Source organism: Daucus carota, chromosome 9 (assembly GCF_001625215.2).
Source record: "Daucus carota subsp. sativus chromosome 9, DH1 v3.0, whole genome shotgun sequence".
NCBI classification, from domain to species: domain Eukaryota; kingdom Viridiplantae; phylum Streptophyta; class Magnoliopsida; order Apiales; family Apiaceae; genus Daucus; species Daucus carota.
In genome coordinates, this window is record NC_030389.2 from 37973230 (window position 1) to 37998391 (window position 25162).

The 25162-nt window shown below is 35.5% G+C and overlaps 3 protein-coding genes across 3 annotated transcripts; 1 reads left to right on the plus strand and 2 right to left on the minus strand.

Annotated features, from left to right (window-relative positions):
- Nucleotides 1-6011: 6011 nt before the first annotated feature.
- Nucleotides 6012-8038, minus strand: LOC108201822 (GDSL esterase/lipase At4g16230). The gene is made up of 5 exons (XM_017370130.2): nucleotides 7602-8038; nucleotides 7384-7514; nucleotides 6912-7157; nucleotides 6575-6830; nucleotides 6012-6426 (listed from the first exon to the last, which is right to left on the minus strand). The coding sequence occupies exons 1-5, from the start codon at nucleotides 7840-7842 to the stop codon at nucleotides 6200-6202; spliced, it is 1101 nt and encodes a 366-aa protein (XP_017225619.1). The 5' UTR covers nucleotides 7843-8038; the 3' UTR covers nucleotides 6012-6199.
- Nucleotides 8039-11047: 3009 nt separating this feature from the next.
- On the plus strand, nucleotides 11048-13162 carry LOC108201823 (probable pectinesterase 67). Its single transcript, XM_017370131.2, has 5 exons — nucleotides 11048-11585; nucleotides 11752-11914; nucleotides 12032-12238; nucleotides 12327-12577; nucleotides 12742-13162. The coding sequence occupies exons 1-5, from the start codon at nucleotides 11095-11097 to the stop codon at nucleotides 12893-12895; spliced, it is 1266 nt and encodes a 421-aa protein (XP_017225620.2). The 5' UTR covers nucleotides 11048-11094; the 3' UTR covers nucleotides 12896-13162.
- A 1048-nt stretch (nucleotides 13163-14210) lies between these two features.
- LOC108202169 (phytochrome B) lies at nucleotides 14211-19006 on the minus strand. Its single transcript, XM_017370555.2, has 4 exons — nucleotides 16911-19006; nucleotides 15289-16117; nucleotides 14789-15076; nucleotides 14211-14427 (listed from the first exon to the last, which is right to left on the minus strand). Exons 1-4 carry the CDS (start codon nucleotides 18994-18996, stop codon nucleotides 14211-14213), a joined length of 3420 nt encoding a protein of 1139 aa, XP_017226044.1. The 5' UTR covers nucleotides 18997-19006.
- Between the last annotated feature and the right edge of the window lie 6156 nt (nucleotides 19007-25162).

Sequence of the window (25162 nt, forward strand, 5' to 3'; positions counted from 1 at the left end):
CATCTAAACACAGTCTCCTATCTCTCAATACCACAACTCTGCCTCTCTCTGATGATAGTTCTCTTGCTCGATTCCTAACTCGGTGGTGCCGTTATTCTGCAACGATAAGTGAAGCTGTTTATACAGTATTAAAAAAAATAAAAGTTGTTGCAAGCAAAGGTAGTTATAAACCGCCATGTGGGAGTCGACAAATCCAAACACGGGAAAAGAATATAGTGTTGACACGATATTGATGGACGATATCAACAAATTAACTATTAATGATGTGTGTTTGTTGGTTTTCTTTTATAATATTTGTTTTGTTCATCGGACATGTTTTTTGTTGTTAATTTTTATATGATTTACTTTGTATACAGGAAAAAATTATTCATGCATTATCTGTTTGCTCCGTTCAAACAACTTTTAAGTGAAGGCTGTTTATACGGTATTAAAAAATAAAGGTTGTTACAAGCAACGGTAGTTATAGACCACTATCTCACCGATTTAAGTTATATGTTTTTGTTCACAATCAATCCAAAAAAATTTGGAGGGTGACAATGTAAGAACATGATTACTTTTCAAAAAAAAAAATAAATTAAGATTCGTCGTACACTTTAAATTGTTAATTACGTGTATAAATTCATTTTCGTTTTTTTTACCATGAATTATAGTCCAATTTTACAAATTTATATATTATTAATGGTATTACATCAAGATTTTTATAATATAAAATTTATCTTATCCTACAAATATTAATTTTGAATCATTAATATACCTTTTATAAACAGCCACAAAATTATTTTATTCTACAAATATTAATATTAAATTATTAGTATAATTTTTATAGGCCGCCGCAACGCGCGGCTTCTCAACTAGTTATATATATGATTAATGATTAACTAGAGCAGAAGCCCTTGCAAGAGCATTTATAAAATATATATTATTTATTTTAATTACTAATTTTATTTGTTTTTATAATATAATTGTGTTTTTGTTAAAATTTTAAGTATAATTTTATTTTGAAACCAACTAATAATATCAATGATATCTAATTCAAGATAGTAAATATATTTTTATTTATTCAGACTAACACGAAATAATTTGTATATGAGATATTTTTACAATCAGTGAAGTCTGGTGGGCTATTCAATTCAATTATAATGAGGTAGAACTTTTAGACGCAAATTATATAATTTCTTTTATAAAGTAGGTAAATAGTTAAAATTGATTTAATATGTTCACAATTTACGGTCACCCTTAGTGATACGATCGAATTCAAGCACATGAACATATAAAAGTTTAACTATACCTATGAGTCGATCAAAGTATACACATAATAATTGTAATCTCTCTTTGTCTCTCTTTCTCCCCCCCTCTCTCTCGATCTTCTTATAACAGGTCTACACATATTTATATGTTGAACAATACTATGATCATCAGTCGGTCGAGCGATCATTTGCTACCTTATTACTTTATCAATATTTATTAAGTTGATCTATTTTTTATAAAATCATATGTGACTGTTTATTTAATAGTCAATTGTGTAAAACTCGACTGATTTGAGTTGTAATCCGGTTGAGTTCCTGCACTCGAACTCTTTTCCAAGCTAATTTTATATTGTTTGGATCATAACTCAATTTTGAGTGCCACTCGAGTAAAACTCGATTTTTGTTTGTTTTTATAATATAATTGTGTTTTTATTAAAGTTTTAAGTATAATTTTATTTTGAAACCAACTAATAACATCAATAATATCTAACTCATGATAGTAAATATATTTTTATTTACTCAGACTAACACGATATAATTTGTATATGAGAGATTTTAACAATCAGTGAAGTCTAGTGGACTATTCAATCAAATTATAATGACACGGGTAGAATTTTTAGACACAAATTATATATTTTAATCTATAAAACATATAAATAATTGAAATTGATTTAAAATGTTCACAAATTACGATCACCCGTAGTGATATGATCGAATTCAAGCACATGCACATATAAAAGTTTAACTATACGAGTCGATTAAAGTTCATATACACGCAATAGCTGTTATCTCTCTTTGTCTCTCTTTCTCTCCTCCTCTCTCTCAGTCTTCTTATAACCAGTCTACACATATATATATGTTGAACAATATTATGATCATAAGTCGGTCGAATGATCATTTGCTATTCTATTACTATCTTATCATGAAAGTTTATCAATATTTAACAAGCTGATTTATTTTTTATAAAATTATATGTGATTATTTTATTTAATAGCCAGTTGTCTAAAACTCGACTGATTTGAATTGTAATTTGGTTGAGTACATGCACTCGAACTCTTTTTCAAGCTAATTTTATATTGTTTGGATGATAACTCAATTTTAAATGCCACTCGAATAAAACTCGTTACAAGTTTGGGCTAACTTGATTTAGACGTTAAGAAATTTAATGAATGGAAAAAGATTTAAAGCTGAAAAGATTAAATATAGTGACATAATTATCCAAAACTCGCGAAATTGGATATAATATTATTATATATAATATAAGTTATCGTATAATATACATATGTTAATAATTTAATCTCCAAAATTAATTTATAAATAAATCCAATTTTTTTCCAGTACTTCTATATTTACCCGAGTACTCACTACTCGATATAATCACTAAGTCAAATCATAATTTGGTTTTTAAAACAGTGATTATTGGATTTAATTAAGTTGTCACATGAGTCCACTACAAGTAAATAATTTTTATTTTATAAAAAATGAGATTTAGAAGATCTTAATTTAAATTTATAATTAATAAATGATAGTTTGATTAAATGTTCCAAAATTAGTTCTATTAAAAAATATTTGTAAATTAACTAATTGTTAGCATTTAATATTTTTTGTATGAATATATTAGTTAAAAAAAACTTTTGTACATGAGGGCTCATAATTAAATTAAAAGTGTAATTAATATATATATATATTTATGTGTAAATACCTTAATTAATGATATTTAATATGTTGAATATAATAAATGAACCATATTGGTATTCTTGTAATTATAGGTAAAGTAGGGGGTATAATGGACTTTTCATGCCTAATTCTTTTGTTTTTTTTGCCCTTGGTTGCCATTTAATATATAGAAGTAGATTTTAATTGAGTCACTGATCGAGGAATCTGGGTTAAGAAAATAAATTAAATAAAAAATTATAAGAGTAATGTTATTAATTATAATTTCCAATTGATTGTATAATGATTTTAAACAATGAAGTTTTACTTTTTTACGTGATCAACCATACTATTATGGAAAATTTTGCATTATTCTGGTATTATTGTTGCATTATAATTGCAGATACAAGAAACAAGAGATAACAACATCATCATTTTACAATTTTCAATATTTACAATTTAAGTATTAATTATACTTCTAACATTTATCGAGTTTTCTATTTCAAATGTGAATACAAAATTGCCTATCCTTTAACAATAATATGACTCAAAGCTCTATCGATATCTTGGTATATCGTCTCATTTCTTCAATGTCGACTTCCTCCATTTGTGAAGAGCACAAAATCTATCATCTCTCTGATGTTGAGTTCCTCCTCCATGAAAAGGAAACAACTGAACCTATAGCACCCGCCAAGGCAGCAACCTCTCCTTGATTTTGGAGCAATTAGATCATCTTACTCAATTTTTTGGAGCACTTTCTTCATTATTTACTGCAAATATGAATCATTACATTAATTTATATACTGAAACATAGTGAATGAGGTATGAACATTTAAAGAAACAGAGTAATACAAATCGGGTTAAAATATTTGTGTTATAATCATGTTATCAACTGATTCTTATATCGAACTGTAGTAAACCAACTTATTAACTATAAAATCTTAGATTGAACCAAAATCATGTGATTTGATTTATACAAGATTTGATTACACCAAAAAGATTGAAGATCTATGGTCAAATTAAAGTTTAAAAGCGACATCCTTATTATATAGAATAATATTTCAGATATAACTCGATTATTGATTCAATTTACAAACAGACAAACCAAAAGTAAGAATTCATATTACATTCAATCCAACTAAAATGAAAAGAAGTTAAATTAATGTAAACAACCATGTTTACAATACAAAATGATATGGATGATAATTTACCGAGTTGATTCAGACGAAGTAAGCATGATTATCAATTTAACATTTACCAACAAAGAATTGTAAAAATTAAACACGTAGAATAATATTATAAATAATATAATGATATGTTTTTTGTTGTATGATTCTTGATGGTGGAGCTATTGAGTTATCGATAAGAAGGATGGATTAGAGAGTATAGATAAGAAGATGAGAGGAGGACGAAGAGAAAAAAAAGAGAGAAATAATGAGATAACAATAAGAGGTTGAGAGAGGATGTACCGATAGTCACACGGATGTATCGTTTATATAATACTTGAGCGTAGGTTTCTAGAGAAAAACGGTTCAACTTGAAATTACTACAGTATCCTTAAGTTCTACAATTATTACATATTAATTATTTTATAACTATATATACATGTATTGATTAATTATATTAACTCTACTATTATATGCTTATTTAAATTTTATTATGCAAATGTTATATATTTAACCAAATTTATAAAAACAGCTAATGTGAGTGAAAATAATTTAGGTCTAAAGTCATACGAGAAGTAAAATAGTAATAAAAACTTATTAAAATAAGGACAATGAAAACAGAATTGTAAAAACAAATTATAATTTAATTGTATCCATGATTGTCACAATTTATGCATTAAAAATTTAAATTGATGCATAATCCAAGATCGGCATGGACCCCAACATGATCACATTTGAATATGGACCGTCAAAGTGGGCTCATCCAATTAATTTGACTGGTGTTGCTAATGCCTAAATTGGACTAGATCGTATGGGTTTATGATTTTGCGCTAGGCCATTTAATAAGTGGGCCTCGAAGATTATTCAACCCTCCCAGGGGTCACTACAAGCATGAAGATGACTCCTAGGATCACAATACTTGTGGGTTGCTAGCATCAGGATCGCTTTTCATGGGACCACTCCACTTAATGTTGTGTTTGGTTGGGGTGAATGATTCCGGAAGGAATGGAATGAAAAATGAACTATATTATGGGTAATTGTTAATAAATTTCATTCATTCCTCCATTCCATTCCTTACATTATGTGCTAGAGATCATACCTTCAATTTGAGATGGAATGCTTCATTCTCTCCTACCCCCAATTTCTTCTCAAATCTCATCATAGCAATTTTGCCTTCACTTACATTTATTTCAAAACTTCCTTCTTATCTCTATTAGTTCCAAGTAATTTTACTCATTTCATTCCATTTCATTCCATTCTCCCCAACCAAACACAACATAAGCTCATTCTCCAATAGAGCTCATATGCCTCATCTTCCAATTTTAAGATGAACCCAACAGAGGATCACCAGTTTTATACACTAAGAGCATCTCCAATAAGATTTTTATCGTGGCTCTTAAATTGAAATTTGAAAAGGATTGTAGTTTTGCTTGCTCCAATAGACTCTAGTCACTCTTAAATTCCTTAAATTTCTTTTCTCTCTCCTCACTTTTAAGAGTTGCTAGCCACTCTTAACTAATATTTTATAATAAATTTGTAAGCAAACATTCTCTCTCCATCCACTTTCTTTTATATATTTATGCACATGACTTACTTTTAATCATAAAAAATAAAATTAGGAGTGAATATAAGAAGTGTCGTTGGAGTTGAACCCACCTCCGAGAGTCAATATTTTATATTATATTTAAGAGTTAGTTAAGAGGCATTGGAGATGCTCTAAGTCCCTTAAAAGAAAATAAAATACTCAAGGAATACCATGCATTGCACTAAGCTATTATCGCCAATTTTAAAAGCAGATATGGAAATATATTGGATGGATGAACATTTAAAGTTGAGATCGATATATAGTTTATCTCTGGCACTGTAGTCTGCTAGAACAACAGTGTCATTAATAATCTAGTCTCAGCCATACATAATTTGATGAGCTCCCCATATTACATTCAATATAAATCATATCTTCTTCTTGTAGATAATATATTTTAGTTCATCCTTGGCAATGATCAGTCACATTGGACTTGTTGCTAATCATCTATAAAAATCAGGCTAAATGTAATTTATAAGTATATATAATAACATCATAGTATAACCATATTTGCTAATGAATTATCTCAGTAGGACTTGATACTTAATAGCTCAAGATTCAACAAGTTGTCTGAGATTTATAGGTGAAACATCGTCAGTTCCACCTTCGATCAAACGCTGCGCGATGAGAGCATTAGTAGCATCGCTTGGATGGTATGCATCCCAGAAAACGTATTTTGATCTGTCTGGACACACATGTGTCGGACCAGGACCACATGGGATGACTCCTCCATGGCGCCCTGCGGATGAGCAGCAAGCAGAGTCTGCGTTTTGAAAGCCTGTCGAAAAAATTCAGTATAAACTGGCTTGTCAGAATTTTTAAAATCAGATGTGTCAGAACTTGTTAGTCAGTTCTGATATTTTAAAGGTTTAAGTGAGTTAAGTTGAAGAAATGTGAATAAAGATTGTAGAACAATTTGAACTGACCATATGAGGCATAATTTTGAATGATATCTTCGACAATGTGGTAGACGTCTGCATAAATAAATCTTGACCCCTTGAGGTTGGCCTCGAGCTCAATAAGCAGACTCTTTAACTGGATGTTGAAAGATTGAGCAAGCTGATTCGGCAAAGCAACACACTGATCCCCGGATAATGGATTTACATCTCTTTGATATGGTATGCATCCGATTGGCCCGACATTTGGCAAAATAAAGTTTCTGGCACCCAAATTGTAAATCCTCTGCAACAAGTTTTGAATAACACAACAGTTTAGTAAATAAACATTTAAATGGCTATGAAGTTTTGTGTAAGAGAGTTTTACCGTAAGTTGAGCCCTGTATCTAGGGATTAAACTCGCGACAAACATCTCAGGAGATACTAATCTTTGTTTAACACTTGAAAGCACAGGCACCAAATAGTTGTTTATAAAATCATTAGAACCCATTGTAACTGAGAAGAGGGCTGTTTCCAATAGCTGCATTGCCGCGGGGAAACCTATTTGTGCTATTATATCTTGCCTGGTATTGGCAAAGTAGTCAATCTGCGCGTCCAAGTTGATTCTACCACCCTGCACATTACAAGGCATACATAAATATCTCTAACTATCCGAACCACAACGCTGCATTTTACTTTCAATAAAGTTTCACAGTCAGATTTGTTTTTGATGAAGTGCCTAGCATCCGTGCAGATAGCACTAACGTAGTGCCTCAGCGACGGCTAAAGTAAATAAGTAATAGGAAGATAAATATTTGCATTTTTTATGTTATAAAGGGTTAAATTTGAACAAAACTCACAAAAATCTTTCCAGTTTCATTCAAAATCCCTCCCCCACCGGAGGCGTAATTGACACCCTGCAGAATCACAGGGCCTCTAGTAGTTGGAGCCAAATATGGTGGAGCAAATTCGCTAAACCCCACTTGCTGTCCTGGTGTAAAAAAACATCACAAAAATGTCAGCATCTGTGAACTCACCTATGCTTAAATATATATATATATAAAACCCGAAAACATACCAATAATATCAACAATAGTTCTGCCATTAGTATATCTTCCTGTTGGACTCCCAAAGTCAATACCATTCGGAGGGTAATTAGCCTTGGAGAGAGACACAATGTAGTCATTGTTACCGGCCTCAACCAAAGAATCTCCAAAAATAAAATTAGCAGAAAATTTTGCAGCTGACGAATAAACGACCAGACAAACAAAGACCACAAAAATCTGAAGCACAACGCCAGACATAGCTCGAATGGCCATTACAGCAATGCACAACAGGAAAATTAATTCTAAAACCGCCAAAATGCAGTCGAATTATCTACCAGGCTGTAGAATTCGAGCACGGGCCAGGGTGCACTAGAAGTCTCTACACAAAAGTTGCACCCTTATTTGTGAGCTATGAACTGGACTGAAAACAAAAAGTTGTAGGATCAAATCATGAGCCACTAAGAGTCATGGGATTTGAGTGAAGATGCATCTGGTCTTATAAATAAGTGCAGAAATGTAGTGGAGTATTTAATGCTACAGAATGAGACATGAAGCTTGCTGAATATATGTTGTAAATTCTTGAAAAAACAGTTGTTTGGTTAAAAGATAAGAGGCATTGAATACGTGCCTATATATCTGGCCATTCAGTGGAGAAAGATTGCTTGATAGCCAATTTACTTATTTATGCATTCCTAACAAAAAAGTTAAATACTGGTAAAAGATAGTCACAATAGAAAATGCCGTGATCAAAATAAAGCCTTCCATCAACATAAACTTAATGCAAGCCTGGAATGAAGCACCATTTGAATTCTCCACGTCTGTTTCTTTCAAGAACTCAGCTACATAACTCTAACTTTTAAAATACGTTGTGTTAGGAGAAAAAACTTAAGATTTTAGGTAAAATCATATGAAATTCTTCGCTAAAATGATGACTTATAATTCAAATTTAGTTAAAATGTTAATCACTCGAAAAAGTATCACTTAGCAAATTCTATTTGTTTTATAAGTTTGAATAATTTTCCGACTTATTACATAAATATACATGTTTTAGTTTGAATCAGAAATTATTTTAAGTCTCGGCGCTGTACTGAGAACATTTTACAAAAGGGACAGTGGAAATTAAGTATCTTAGATTTTGGAGGGTCAATGAACTCTGTATCCATACAAAATCAGATGCTGTCTGGTGCTGAGAAGGTAGCAAGTGATGGAATTAAATGTTTTTATAATAATATGTTATGTGTTTGGTTTGTGAATATAAGAAGAGCAACTGGGCAAACAGTTCAGCTGACAGTATTAAAGATCAACTGTTTTGTGCTTAATATCTCTTCTTTGTATGAGGTGTTTGGACACAGACCACTGATAGCAAATCTCTGATGAAGTTACGCGTTTCTGCCCTGTTTTCCAGTGGCAATGCCCTGTTTTTGGTCCTGTTGGAAAGCGATTGAGTCGAGCCTTAAAAGTGATTATTTTGTCTAAAGAAAAGATAAACATGTTGTTAACAAGAGATCGATGGTTCAGTGAGTGAACTGTAAGTAAAGGCCGCGCCGCCAAACATGAACTCTGATACCATGTTGAGAACCCGTCCGTCTAAAATCTTAAGGCGTCAGGAGAAGGCCCCAAATGAATCTTTTGCGGATATGTAAAAATTAGTGAGCTAAGTTAAATTTAACAGTAATCAAAGAGCTACAGTGCTGTAATAATAATGCAGTGGACAGATCACAGAAGAATAGTACAGTAACAGGACTACAAGAGGCAGGGCAGGAACAGCTTCTGATTTGAGTTTGTATAAATGAAGTACATAAACAATGGAGTATTTTCAACTGCCACCCAACTTGATGACTAGAATTCAAAATATATTAAATAAATAAATAAGCCAAAAGAATTGCAGAATCCCGGCAATTCAATGCACAAACAAATCTACTTAATAATTTATCATGCATTGGCTTGGAAAAAACTTTTCAGACTGCATGTGTACATAAATAGCTATTGACTATTGAAAATGTTGTAGGCTGCTACTGCTAAGAAATCTGCTGCTACAGCTATTGAAAATGTAGTAGATTCTAGCAGCCCTTTCTGTTTGTCACTATAGCTTATTCAGATCAGATTGTTGCTAGGGCAGTGATATTGGCAGTGCAACCTAAAAATTACTCCCTCCGTCTCACCGAACTGTATACGCTTGAGATGAAGGGTTCGACACGTATTTTAAGATTCTTATAAAATATAATTTCATAAATTACTTTTGAATAAAAATTTAATTCAGAAACAATTTTTTTTCAAAATAACTTACAGAACTGTATTATATAAAAATGTTAAAATACGTGTGAGATAATGTAAAGAACTGAAATGAGTGAGATATAGAGAGTAGTGATTTTTTAAGATTGACACGACTTCCAAAATATCTCTTCAGCAAATATTCATACCTATTATTTTTAATATCCTGATTCCATCACTAGCCCAAGCTCGAGATTGAAAGGGAGGAAAGTTCAAAATTGTCAAGATGACAGAATGCATGACCAGCAACCTGGCTTCATCAAGTAAATAGATGTGTGCTGGAGAAAAGAGGTTAGCAAGATGGAGTTGCAGACTCATTAAGGAGAGATGGGCTGTAGATTCACACATACTGGATCAGTTTAGTTAGGTCGTAGACCATATCTCCAACATTATGGCTCTGCAAGATTCAACTTAATTTTTCCACTCTTTCTTGTTTTTGACACATGTTACTTGTTATCACATATAATATCTGCATATCTAACTTATCTTCACTGAACTCTTCATCATTCTTGCTTGTTTTGTATGATTCCCTGCCTCTCTACAGCACAAAAAAGGTTCTTTTTTTATTTGTTTGTTCATTAATAGAAAAAATTTAAATACCATTTCTATCTTTTTTTTGTTTGTTTTAATGTAGAGCAGTTGAGTGTCTACGTCTTCTCACGCCAGTGCATAATTTCTCTCATATAAACCAGTGATATCCCTCATCACTTTTATGTCGAGAGTTTTGAGTTTTTGAATGATATAATAGATAATTTGTTACGTAGTAATTATCTATAGAGAACCATTCCCTCTAAAACGGTGTTAGAGGATGCCCCTTTATGGATCCTATGACCTATATTTATATTTCAACATTATCTCTCGAGTGGGATAATTACAAATTTAAGATTGTATCCGTAAATAAGTTAATTCTGAGACGGTTTAAAATGTACTGAGATTCAACAAAAACGAACATATAAAGTTTTACTTCATATAGATAGGTAAAACAAGTCATTTAGGATCATATTCGGATTTGTAAGTCGTTTTTGTATCATTTTTGGGTTCATTTAAATAATTTTTGCCGCGAACCGGACCAAACTTTGAATCATATTTTGGTCGTGTCTAGACTCCAGTAGCATTAGTTTTCTGTTGGTTGTTTTGGCTTGTGCCACATTTGCTGGGTATTAAAAAAACCAGAAATTCAATTAAAACAAAACCTCAATTTGTCTCAAAGTGGAAATTACAAGTATAATTAGGTGTCTTAATGAAGATGAAAACATGTTAACAGCCACACAATTATTGTTGGAAGTCCTAATTTCTCTAGGTCTGCATGTCCTAACTGAATTTCCCGCCCTAATTTTGCAACATGTAAAAAAACAAAAATATAAAACTAACTTTTCAACCTCACATTCTTTGATTGGCCTTGCCATTCCATTTCCTCATACAATACTATTAACAATTTCATCTCACCCCCATAACAAAATGCCTTCATCTTCTCATCAATCTGGACCGATACCTTGTCTCACACTATACGTGCTTGTTGCATTAACATTTATCTCGTCATTAGATGTTGTCCATTGTGGCTCGTCAAAGCAGAAACCAAATGTTGTTGATGCTCATCTCTTGACAGAAAAAATTCACTCCAACCGAACAATTAAGGTTTGCCAGGACGGGAAAGGGGAATTCACTTCGATTCAAGCTGCAATTGATTCCATTCCTGAAGGAAATAAAGATTGGGTGACGGTTCATGTCAGGAAAGGCGTTTACAGGTATTAATAAACAATTTTCGCGTAATCAGGATTACAGGGAGTATTATTATCACGGTTATTATTGTCATTGTTTTTTCTTCAAAGTGAGGATCGGAAATGAGTTCATTGAAACACTGAATATACGACTTTATCAGGCTGTCTCCTGATACGTGAATAATGTGTTCAGGGAAAAGGTGACAATACCACCTAAGAAACCATTCATATATATAAGAGGGAATGGAAAAGGAAGAACGGCCATTGCTTGGTCGCAGAGCTCTACTAATAACACTGAATCCGCCACTCTCAAAATTCAAGCTCCAAATGTCGTCGTGTTTGGTCTCAGTATTAAGGTCTGGTATTCATTTTCTCTTAATTAATAAATCCACTTTTATTGTAAAATTGTGTTTTAATACTTTAACGACGAGGCCTATTTGTGATAAAGATTATGAATTGATGTGGTTTTGAAGAATGAAGCCCCTACCGGGATCCCATTTTCATCCCAAAATCAATCAGTGGCAGTGCTCGCGGGAGCAGACATGATTGCTTTCTACCACTGTGCATTTTTCAGCACCCATAACACACTTTTCGACTACAAAGGCAGGCATTACTATGATACTTGTTACATTCAAGGCTCAATTGACTTCATTTTTGGGCGTGCTCGGTCCCTTTACCATGTAAGTACATTACAATCCTTTGTAATTCCAACATTCTGGATCCTAATTTTGGCTCATTTACGCGAATAACATGTGTTCTGTGATGCAGATGTGTGAGATATTTGTGATTGAAGACAAAAAGGTAGAGATCCATGGGTCAATAACAGCGCAAAGCAGGGAATCACTGAAGGAAAACAGTGGCTTTGTGTTTCAGTATGGAAGGGTTTATGGAATGGGGCATGTGTACTTGGGGAGAGCTAAAGGAGCATTCTCTAGAGTTGTGTTTGCAAATTCTTATTTGTCAAATACCATTGTTCCCGAGGGCTGGAGCCTCTGGAGATACGACGATGGTGGAACTCAGTAAGTACTTTTATTTCATATCTTGAGTTAGCTTGAGTTTAGACTTGTTTCATTTAAAGGCTGAATTGTTCACACGCGTTTGCAAAGTTCATGCGTTTGATCCTTGCTTAGGCAGATTGATTTCCTCTTTCTCTGACGGGGAAAATATTGTGAAATAAATGCAGGGACTTGTTCCAAGCGGAGTACAAGTGTCATGGACCAGGAGCAACAACAGAAAAGAGAGCTAACTGGTCTAAACAGCTTACTGAAAAAGAAGTTGGCGCCTTCTTGACAATCGATTACATTGATGGAAAGGAGTGGTTGCCTGCTTGGATTTGAATCTGCATTATCTCGCATGCTACTGTGCTGCTAACAGTCCCTCTTACCCTGCATCAGCAAAACACCATTCAGAAAGCACCGAGTCCCGGGAGAATTATCTGATTTGATACACAGGTCTAACCATATGATAATTGTATATTATCTTGTATCAGAAACTTCATGTACTGGAATAAAAGTATATATCAAGGTTTCATAATTTTAGTGTTGTACCTTAAATTACTGAAATCCTGAATTTCTGTGAGAATGAGGTCTAATAATTAGCTGATTAGTACTATCATTTGATCTTGGTCCTATCACCAAAGAGGTAAATTGTGAAAAAACAAGCAAAACCCTAGATTTCTGAAGTCAACTACATACCAGTTACATGTGTAAAATTGTATTGATCGCGGATCGTGTAATCCACAGTAAGACCTTGAGCAGTTGGCTTGCCTAGAAGTGGAGCTGTAGAGGTAATAGTGTCAAGCACAAAATATGTCAGAACCCTCTCATAAATCGACTTGAACAACTCTCTGCAAACTAATTAATTTGTTGTGACGATATGGGTCATCGGACAGGTACATATTTCTGGCAAAGCAGAGATTATATCTGCTGGCATGTAGATGTCCTCTGGTACGTGATATTTCATTCAGAGACTATTTGTATGCATCATTTCTTCCAGGGTGTTATCCGTTCACTGTTGGTGCGTTCTGCTTCGAATCCTCTTAACAATTGTTAAAATGTTGGCCTTGACAAACGATTAAATGATCATTTCAGCTCAATGCAGTTCTAAAACAATATTTTCTCACATGCATAAATCTCCCAGTATCACCAGTACAGCTGGATAGATAACAATTAGCAGGAACAAAATTGAGAATCTCATCATGTATAAAGTTTTTAACACGATCACAGATGCGTTGTACTTGAACAGACTTAGATGTGGAACATTCATACACACAAAGTTCTTCATATTAGATAGTTAACATACTGATGTTATATGCTTACATGCGCTCAGAGTTAAACATTCACACAACGGAAAATTTGAGTAGCCTTATTGAACAACATACATAAAATATACTTAATAAGTCGGGGTCTAAGAAACAGAGCTGTGATCTTTTAGCGACAGCATCTTAGGTACTTGTTCTTGTTCACGTCATCTTTGAGTCAGAAATAAGCCGGCTAGCTGGGATGGCAACTTAGTCTGTGGAAATGGTAACTGCTAAAATACACGAAAACAAAACCTCAATTAGCAAATGTCTCAGTTGCTTCAGATGAGAAATAATTAACAGTGAAGATTCAGTAAAATTTTAAAGAGGAAATGCTGTATACACCAACCTAGTCAACATTGATGCTCCCAGTTCTTACTCATGGGTAGATCAAGGGTAATTGTGAAATAGCATACGTTGGACTCTTTCGTGTACTCAACACGACCATTCATCTGACTTAATATTTTCCTGCAAGTACTTAATCCCAAACCTTCCGGAGTCACCCATCCACTCATATGAAACATCTCCTGGATCAGTTCCTGAGGGAGGCCTTCCCCGCAGCACCCAATCCTTCATATAGTAAACGTTGATCAATAGTAACTTGAATGATCTAATGGTTTCATATGAGAAATGGAAAATTACATTAACTTCTTTTAGCCATTACTTTGTTCAGTGAATTTCAATGCTAAGTTAATATGATCAAGAACAGCAGCTCCTTAAATGTAAGTTAATGAATTAGTTGCCCTCTGAAAAACTTTGCTCTGTAAATCTAATGCCGCTAGTAGATATAATCACTGCTATATAAAATAAACATCCGACACCAGGCGGGTTTTATCCAATACTACAAATGTATAGATAATTTAAAACAAGTAACTAGACATTATTGTCACTAATTTAATATTTGAAAGTATGTGGAAATGTCGAAGCATACCTGAATTCAAAAGGAAGGTTAGTAGTATCACCAGAAATCTGCTGCATAATGGGTTGAAGTTGAAAATCAACCCACCCTTCCGGGACATGGTTTACCATACTTGACAAAAATGTTGTTAACACCTGCTGAACTCTTGCTTCATCACCATAAACAATCAGCCTTCTAATTTCTTCAGGAATGTTATGTATAAGCTGCACATCTCTTCCCTTCAGCAACAACGTTACTTGGCTAATAACAACATTTATCACATTTCCGAGCAGGAAGTCTGTCTTGTCAAACTTGAATAACCTAGCACAGAGAAAGAACAAGCAAATACAATATATAGTAATATCTGTAAAATAGTTTCTTGCTAGTTAATAATGTTATGTATAATTCAGAAGATTAGAAAATTATGACTCCAGTCCTATGTATGCTTGATTGTGCAAACTAAACATAATATATTGGTTAAATTTTAATAGTTAGCAACTCATCATAAACAACGAAACCTTATAGAAACTCACCCTTTATCAAGGATGTCCTGATCAACATCTGTTATGATCTGTGTAATCTGTTTCACACAAGCAGTCCTTATTTGGAGATATCGCTTTTGCTCTTCAGTTAGTCCGCTGCCTTCCAAGTCTGAATTAGTAGTGCATATACCACTCAAAGGATTTTTTAGTTCTTCGCATATATAACTCAATTTCTGCATACTTTCTAATTCTAGAGCTTGTTTCCTTTCCAATTCGAGATCTTGTTGCTTTTCCAATTCCAAAGCTTGTTTCATATCAGGACTTGGAATCTGCAAGAAACAAAATGTCCCAATAATCTCACCATTCATATTAACCCTCGTATGTGCACTAATCAGAGCTTGTACAATTTCTCCATTGCGGTCAAAGAAAGCAAAGGGGATTGTGTCTGTATTCTGTCCTTCAATTGCATTAAGGATCATAATCATTAAGTTTGTCATAGCATCTTCGTCTTTTAACTTACAAAAGTTGCCAAAAACCTCCCCTACCAACATCTTTCCTATAACAATATCCCGGCTCCACCCGGTCATGTTCTCCATAGCCTTATTCCACTCAGAACAACATGTACTTAAATCTGATCCAAATATTGCAGGGATGAGAGGGTTGGGACTATGCATGATGGCCTGGTAATCGCCTTCTAATTTGATAAATTCTCCTAAGAGAACTTTCTGAGGAGTAACATCCTGGCCTACAAAACATACCCCAAATATATTATCACTGTCACCCTTGGTACAACAAGTATTAACCACAACATGAACAGGCATCTTATCCTCACTGGAACCAAATTTCCTCATTTTTATTTCCACGTTCTTCTCTTCTTCACCTGCATTGTTTAGATAAAAATATTGAATATTCAATATACATTATGGCAGTTGTTGATCATAAAGGTAAATGGCGAAAAATACAAAATTTTGTAATGAGGATGCCACCGAGACCAATATTAAGTTAGAGGAGACCATAGCAAAGATTTTAGTTTAATTACAAGCAATGTCTTAAACTAGTTAATCTTACTACACTTTACAAGTAAACTAAATTTGAACATTATTATCACTTGATCACTGATATACTTCAATTTTAACATTCATTAAGATGTTTGTTCTGCTTCTTGACAAGATTGCAGAACATTATGCTATTTACATTAGAACATGATATTTTATGTGGTATGCTTAAAAGAATTGTTGAACAAAATACTTTTAAAATCTATATGAATGATTTATATATTATTCGGTAATATAGAATGGTATCCCAGTCTCCAACTCAAAATCTAAATCTGACGTGTTAACTTGCATCAAAATATGAGTTGAGTTCTATGGAGACCAATTTTTTTTTATTAAAGACCATAGAGACCATATATGTATTGCAAGCATAACATTATAAAATATATTATTATGTAAAACATGTTATGCAATAAAATAATAGTCTCCATATCATTTTCTCTTATATATATAAACAATGATTCACGTGAGAATAATTTATCTGCAAGAACAGAACAATAAGAATCTATGTAAACATGAATGTTAATTGATAATCAAGAAACTTATGATTGGAGACAAATGTAAAAGGCTAATACTTCAACCACCTTGAATATAAATACATAAGATATATAAGAAGAGTACCTTTGAGTGACTGAGAAACAAGTTTTACAGCAGTCTCTTTGGATTCTTCGTGTACAATTTGGTTAAACAAGGACAATCCTATTGCTCGATCAACTGGTAAGCCTGTCAACTCAGCAATTTTTGCATTCCAACCATTGATACAACCCTCAGCGTTTACTGAAAATATTGGAGCATTTGCAGTCTCAATAATCCTTCCCATTTCAGCAGCAACAGGGTCGAGCTTTTTCTTTCCTTTCAACTCCTCATCTCCAACACGCGCCTGCATATTGTCATTAGGATTGTTATTAGCAACATCTTTCAACAGCTCTTTCAGAATGAGTTGCAAAGAATGAATTGCATCTATCTCGGCATCCTCCCAAGGTAAACTTCTAGTCTTAATTACTTCCAGAAATACTTCAAAGGAGGAACGCGGATGCATCCTCTTGTCATTGTCCTTGTGATCCGGATTAGATTTTTCACCACCCCATTTAATTTCCTTAATCCTATTGGATCTAAACCAGAAAACATAATCTTTTGACGTGATACGAGCAACAGCCATGCCACAAACTTCATCACCAAGGGAAGTTGCCTCTGGATACTTTGCCCAAACCAAACTGTCAGTAGTTAAACCTGCTGACTTCCTATGGCTAGAAAATAACCATTCCACTATATGTTTTATGTGGGCTTCTGTGGGGGTCACACCTAATGAATAGCAACGTCCACCAATATACAGTGCAGCCCCATCACATTTTACAAGATCCATAATACTTGGGTTTTGAGTTACAATAGCAGCAAGAGAATCACGAACAAGCATTCCACAGAATAGTGTTTGAGTCCTGAGAACATGTTTTTCTCTAAGTCGTGATAATAACTGCAATTCCCCATTCAGCTGGAATCCAAAAGCTTGCACGATATATTCACAGGCCTGGCGACGTGGGAATGGAAGGGACCGAGCAGATTTGTGATGGCAAGCGACCAGACCCCATAATTTCTCTTCGTGTTTTTGATGACTTCCAGTGACTTTATCATTAGCATGGACGATAACAGCCATCACCAATGTGCCAATTGAACCCATGTTGGCCATGTATTGAGCATGGCAGCCATGGGGAGCCCGAAGGGTTGATCCACCTAAACATAAAGGTTTGTCAAGAGATTCATCCTGAATCACAGGGACAAATGTAGCATGGCAATCTACAATCATCCTACTTTTATTTTTTTGAAACAGAAATCTCGCTGCTTGAGGAATGTCAGTGGCTGGATAATGCAAACCCACATAAGAATCTAAATCTGGTATCTTGCTCTCTGCCACAACCTCACCGTGTTCATCATCGTGAAACTTATAAACCATAACTCTGTCATAACCAGTAAATTCCCTCATACAACTAACAACTTTATCACACAGAAGCTGGATATTCCCATGTGGGAGTGATTGCAATCTCGTCATTGCATACATGGCAAGCTTCTGTGACTGCAGAACCCCTGCAATAAATAGGGAAGGAGTTTCTGTTTCTAGAGGCTCGAAGTCAATAACATATCCCACATCAATTCGGTGCAAAATTGCATAAAAGGGTCTTTTAGAAACGCGGGAATAAACACAAAGTGGGTTTGAAACTTGAGATTGGTGGGACCTAATAGTGTTCGCTAGCCTTAAAGATTCTTCGGGAGCAAAAAGTGATCTCATATCAACACCCATCATGTTCCCTGATATTTCATTTCCTGAAGTAAAGCCTAGCATTTCTGGTGCGTTAACACTAAAAGCAATTACACTGAAATCAGACTCGTTAACGCAAATTAGACAACCAAATGGTTGAATATGACCACCTCGTTGAAGTTTATACAAATAAGCACTGATTTGTGATTCAGTAAGGGAAGAAGGAGTGGAGTTATAATAAGGCGAATAATTAGAAGACAGGCCAAACTCTTGAAAGCGTTCAAACGCAGTATGAAGACAAGCATCTACACCATGTGGAGAAGCAGCAACTATATCTGAACCTGAAGAGTTAGCTTGAACCTGAGACCTTTGAGCTGGTGGAACACGACTTTGAGCTTGAACCAAAGACAACCCTTCATTTCTTCCGCCAACAAGGAAATCTCTTCTTGAGGCCATGTTCAAATTATCAAACTGGTTAAAATCTTATTCTAGGTATCGGTTTCAACTGAAGACAAAGAGAGAACATATATAACACTAGTACAAAGATCCACCCTGAGTACCTTTGATCAATAGTAATCACCTAGTAATCTTAGATGAATATTAATTAACATGTTTACATGTTCCCACCGCCTTCACATGACATATTTTGAAATTTGATAGTCTCTCTAATTAATTAAAACAAAAATGACCGAGTTAAAATTATACATAGACATTTTTAATAATATATATTATTAATACTAAGTTATCTGATCAATCGAAAGGTTAATTTACTAGGAAAAACAAGTTAATTAAATCAAATGTGAGAAAAATAGTATTTAATTATAAGCTAGTTAATGTTATTGATCAATGATATATATCATATATCATATGTCTTATTGATCAATGATATATATCGTGTTCTCTTGATAAATACTTCTTTGAAACCTGTTTAGAAAACAATTACATATTCCAAGTATAGTTTCAAAATAGTAATTTATTAGGTGTGTGAGATTAATTTTTATAAAAAAATGTCATTTATAAAAATCATATATTTGCATATCATCTTTCCTAAAAATAAATCACAGATGAAGTTAAGTGTGCTCGACAGTTAACCTGTCAAAACAATTTCCCATGTACCGACTTAAAAGCTACTGCAAAAATTCTGACAATCTAACAGAGATATACGACAAAAACGCTAATTCTTAGTTTAATTTACTTATAGTACTAAACTGTGAAAAATGTTAATGAGGAATTTGTATTAGTTAATTTCTAGGTAACTGTGTGTAAGTGCTCACTTAAGAATCACCTGTGATGAAAAGATACAAATCCACCTGATTATCCAAACTCTCATCCATTTTCCACTCATTTTTATCATTTTCACTCATGTTTGATTAACTGATTTAATATTAAAATAACAATTATAGTATTTATATATTAATTAATTAATAATAATATATATCAATGCTATTTTATATGTTAATTATTACAATGTATATGTTTGTCATTAGTTGAGTATATAATTTTTATGTTATTTACATATATGAAAAAGTTATATCTTTAATTTAAGTAATTTATCAAATATAATAAAAATATTCCAGGATAATTAAATATAAAGTTTAAAAATAAAATAATTTACTATAATATTTATGAAATATAATAGATAAGTAATATAATATGGATCTTGAAATTTGGATAGATTTTAGATCATCCAAATTTGAATTTTTAATCAAAACTCTTCTTGACCTCTCTTTAATACATAATTTTTCTTGACATTCACACATATATATTAAATAAAGAAAAGTATTCTTTTTTAACTATTAAGAAATAGCACATCACTTATTAATTCATCTGTTCTGGATTTGATTTAAGTTCAACCATACAAAACATAGTTACCAACATGATAAAATATTATCACTAAAATGATAAAATATTATCTTGCTAGAAACTGATTGATTATCTAATTCATAATATATATACTTCAAAATTTGATGTTGACTTCAAATTTATTATTATTAAAAAATTATCATATGTTTTTTACAGTTAGTTAACATATTATAATCCCTTCCATTAATGTATCACAAGTTATATTGTATGTTTATATAAACATATGTATGAAAAATAATTATAAATTATAATTTTAGTGTAATTTGAATAATTAGGTTAGGTTAGAGAGTGGTTTAGGTAATCCATGCAAAGCAGACATGTAGGGCCACCTAAGGCGGTGTGACTGAAGTACTGCACCTCCCATCACGTATTCAGGTGGTGGTCACGTGTTGTTTGCGGTGCACAGAACCATGCAGCTCTCGGACATCATTCCCGAGAGAGATTGTATTGAAGTGAAAAAAAAATAAAGTATTTGATTCAAATAGAATTTTGAGCGATTTTTATAAAGTTAGAGCTTAAGGGGACCGATTGGTTAAATTAAAAAAATATTGCTTCTTATTTAAAGAAAAAAAATGAATTAGAAATGAGAAGTAAATTAATACTTATAAATACTTCTGATTTTTCACATAAACGAAAGAAAAGTAAAAACCGAAATCTTGTAAAGAAAAAAATCTACAAGAACTATCAGCCAAACACACACAGTCGCACAGAGACTCTTCTCTCTTTTGGGAGTATCGACATGACTTTTAGTTTATTTTTACCAATGAAAAATCTATTCTCTCTTACTCATTCATCACTTTCCTTTCTTTTTATAAGGTTAAATATCAAATTGATCATTGGAGTGAAAAATATATATCACTAAAAACATATGAGTTTGGAGCATTAAATAACTTGTATCAAGGTCTCTTCGCTTCGGTGAATCACTTGAGCCCCGATATATTTTCGGTGCCATGAAGCCATGAGTCTCTTCTTGATTCTCGTTCAATCACGGTGGGGAGTGTTATATGCGAATTTGTCAAGATCAGTTAAATGGGCCGAGCCCATCAAAGGAGGTTTGTTCAGCCCAAGAAAGTCAAGATCGTCCCGGTCTCAGAGTAACCCTGTCAAAAGATAGGGCGCGCCCTATCTTTAGGCGCGCCCACTTGCCGAGGAGAGTTCACTTTGTCATAATTTTGAAGGGCAGTGAGAGGTACTTTGTGTTCAGGGGGACGCCCTTGAGCGCAAGTAGATCTCATTGTTAAAGTAAGAAGACCCTACCTTGTAGTCTAGGGAGTTGTCCTCCTTGGGAGGTAGAGGATAGAGAAGAAGACGCCTTGGAAGGACCTATCTCTGTAGTCTGGCGGGTTGTCCCTGTCGGGGAGTAGGGGAGTGTCCTTGCATTTGGGGTAAGCCCAAAGGGCTAGGCCTCATCGTATTGGATCCCTTCCAGGAGGAAGATTCTAGAAGGGGAGGCCCAGCCCACATGGGTCTCTTAGGAGAAAGAACTACGTAACGGCTTGATCCCCTATAAATAGGGGTACGTAGGCAGATTGTAGGCATCGATCATTCTTGAGAGCTATTCCAGTTAGCAATCTTGAACCCTTTGCTTACAATTGCAGCTGCCTCCATAACAAACAACCAACCACTCCCTGTTTTCTCGCCAACAAGAATCTTGATCCACGCCGCGAACCTCATCTTTGTTAACCTACCAGTTTTCTCCGTTAACAAATTGGCGCTAGAAGGAGGGGCTAGTTCAAGATTTTCCATCGAGGAGAAAGATGTCGAATCACGGCGAGACAACACCTGGTGGGAACCAACCCCCCGATCCCAGATCAGGGATAGGCGATAACCCTCCCGCCGACAACACACCGATCGGGAACGCCTCTCAAGACAGAGCAATCATCATAACAGACGGAGAGTCTGGCGTTATGAGACGCCCCATCTCCAGCTCGCCGCCGGTATTCATAAGCAACGAGGAGTTACTCAAGGAGTTGCACTACTTGAGAAACGAAGCAAGAGAACAGCAAGCGCTCAGAGAGCGAGTCGCGCAACTGGAGGCCCTTGTTCCCGGAACACATCGTTCCGGGAAGCAGCCCTTTGAAGAGGAAAGTCAGTCAGGTCATCGCGACGATAGAAGGGCTGTAATTGTTCCACGAAACTTATTCGCGTCAGGCGGCCAAACTACTACCGGAGGAGAGGGCGTCAGGGACGGAGGAAGACCCCCGCAAGATAGACGATCGACCGCACATCTGGAGGAGGCCAGTCGAGATGTTAACGCTCTGGCGGAAAGATACCGAGGAAGAGTCAGTAGGGCGGATCTTCTGGCCCTGATCAAAGATCTTGAAAGCAGACCTGAATATGCGAATACCGGATCAAGAACGGCAGGCACGGGTCGAGAAGGACATAGGAAGGAGGTTCCGCATGGATCAGACCCAAGAAGTTATGACAGATCGCAAGAACCTCGGGGTTTGGGAGGAAGATCGGAGCAAGACCCGATCGTGCTTGAAGGACGGCAGAGTCAGGGAGGAACGCGCGAGCATGCGACGTCTCCGGGCAACGGAAAGACTCATCATCAGGTTCTTTTCTTGTCTCCTCTTTGTGAATTATCATAAAAGTTATGTTATATTTCGTTTTGTTAGTAGTAGGGTATGTAATAATGAATGGTTAGGCAAATCTTGATCAGACCATTGCCGATCCACACATTCAAGCCTCGTCTCAGGCCAATGCTCATGCCCATACGCATATTCAAGCCTTATCTCAGGCCAGTGCGCCCCCATCTGCTCATACTCACGCCAATCAGTCCAATCCTCTCGTCTCGGCAAGTGACTTCGTGCCTATCGGAACACTACCATCGATGACTCAGTCACAGCCAAACGTTCAGACCATTCCAGGCATCGGAGCTATTGATGTCAACAGCCTAAGGAAACTTCTGGCACACTTCGATGGAAGCCAAACGTCTCTTTCAAGCCAAGCCCTATCACCCTTCTCTGCGGAAGTGATAGAGGCTCCGTTGCCAGCCAATTACAGAAACACCACTTCCGATTTAAAGTTTCACGGCAACTCAGATGCTGTAGAGTTTCTTGGAAGATTCAATGTCGAGATGGGTGTTTACCAGATACCGGACCCTGTCAGGTGTAGACTTCTGGCGGCAACATTCAGAGATAGCGCCTACCAATGGTTCCGGAAATTGGAACCAGCATCCATCACTTCTTGGACAAGCATGCAGACCATGTTCTTGACTCAGTTCCAGGCAACCGTCAAGTATGCTCCACCAGTCACCACTCTGGCAAATATCAAACAGAAGGAAGGAGAGACTCTTCATGCCTACTTCAAACGTTTCAATGCAGAGTCATCCAACGTTCGGGGGGCGACTGACGAGACATTAAAAAGCTTCTTGGTGGCTGGGCTTCGAGTGGGGACTGATTTTTGGAAGCACTTGCAAGGCAATGATCCCAAGTCTCTGGCAGATTTATATGCGAGGGCTGAGGCATACAAAAATGTTGAACAGTCATTGGCTGAGAGCCGAAGGAATGAGAGAAGCCCTGGTAAGGCCCGACAAAAGAGAAGGGACCGGTCTCCAAGTCCAGAACAAAGGGGGAGGCGACGAAGCCCTAACCGGGTCAACACCATGTATAGGAGGAACTATACACCTCCCCGAGATCATGAGGAAAGGGAAGATCGCTGGACACCGCTTGCCGCACCAATCGATCACATCTTTGAAGTCAATCGTGATAAGGGACTCTTCCGCAGGCCAGCTCCACTAAATTCTTGGCAAGCCAAGAATAAGGACAAGTACTGTGAATACCATGAATCAACCGGGCATGATACCCATGAATGTAGACAACTGAAAGAAGAGATTGAATTGTTAATCAAAGAAGGCCAGCTTAATGAATGGATAGTACGAGAAGCCCGATCCCGACGAGATATTCGAGCCAAGGACAGAAGAGGGCTTGGCTATACTGGCGACCAAGAGAGAGGGAAGCAAGAGGATATCCAGTTCGTTAAGGAAGGAAGCATTCATGTCATCTTCGGAGGGCCACATTTGGCCGGTGAGGGAACCAGGGCTATGGAGAGATATGCAAAGGAGGCAAAAGGTAGGCCCCTTACTAATATACATAATTTGTCATCTAGGCCGCCTAAAGTCTTTAGAGGTGAAGCCATTGACATTACTTTTTCAGAAGAAGATGCCAGATGGGTTCACCACCCGCACAATGATGCCTTGGTGATCGCTCTTCGTATTGGTCCAATGAATGTTCATCGTGTGCTTGTTGACAATGGAAGTTCTGTCAACATTCTTTATTATGGCCCCTACCAGAAGCTTGGCCTCCCTGATAAGGATATGAAGGTTGAGGATGTCTATATCTATGGATTTGGTGGAGAGGCTGTAAAGGTAAAAGGGACAATCCGGCTCCCGGTAACACTAGGGGAAGGAACATGCTCAGCCACTCAGGTTATGGATTTTATGATTGTCGATCACGACTCATCACACAATGCTATTATTGGGCGACCGTTACTGAAAGAGATGAGGGTGGTCACATCAATATATCATTTGTCTATGAAATTCCCGACACCTGGAGGAATTGGAGTGGTGAGGGGGTGCCAATATGACTCTAGAGAGTGTTACCTGCAATCTCTTAAAGGTTTCAAGAAGGGTAGACCGCTGAAAGAGCCCCTTGTTGCCAACACTGGTGGGGAGGTCAATATGACTTACTTTGTCCAATTTCCTGATGAAGGAGATAATCTCGGGCAATCAAAAGGGAAAGAACCAATGGACGTAGAT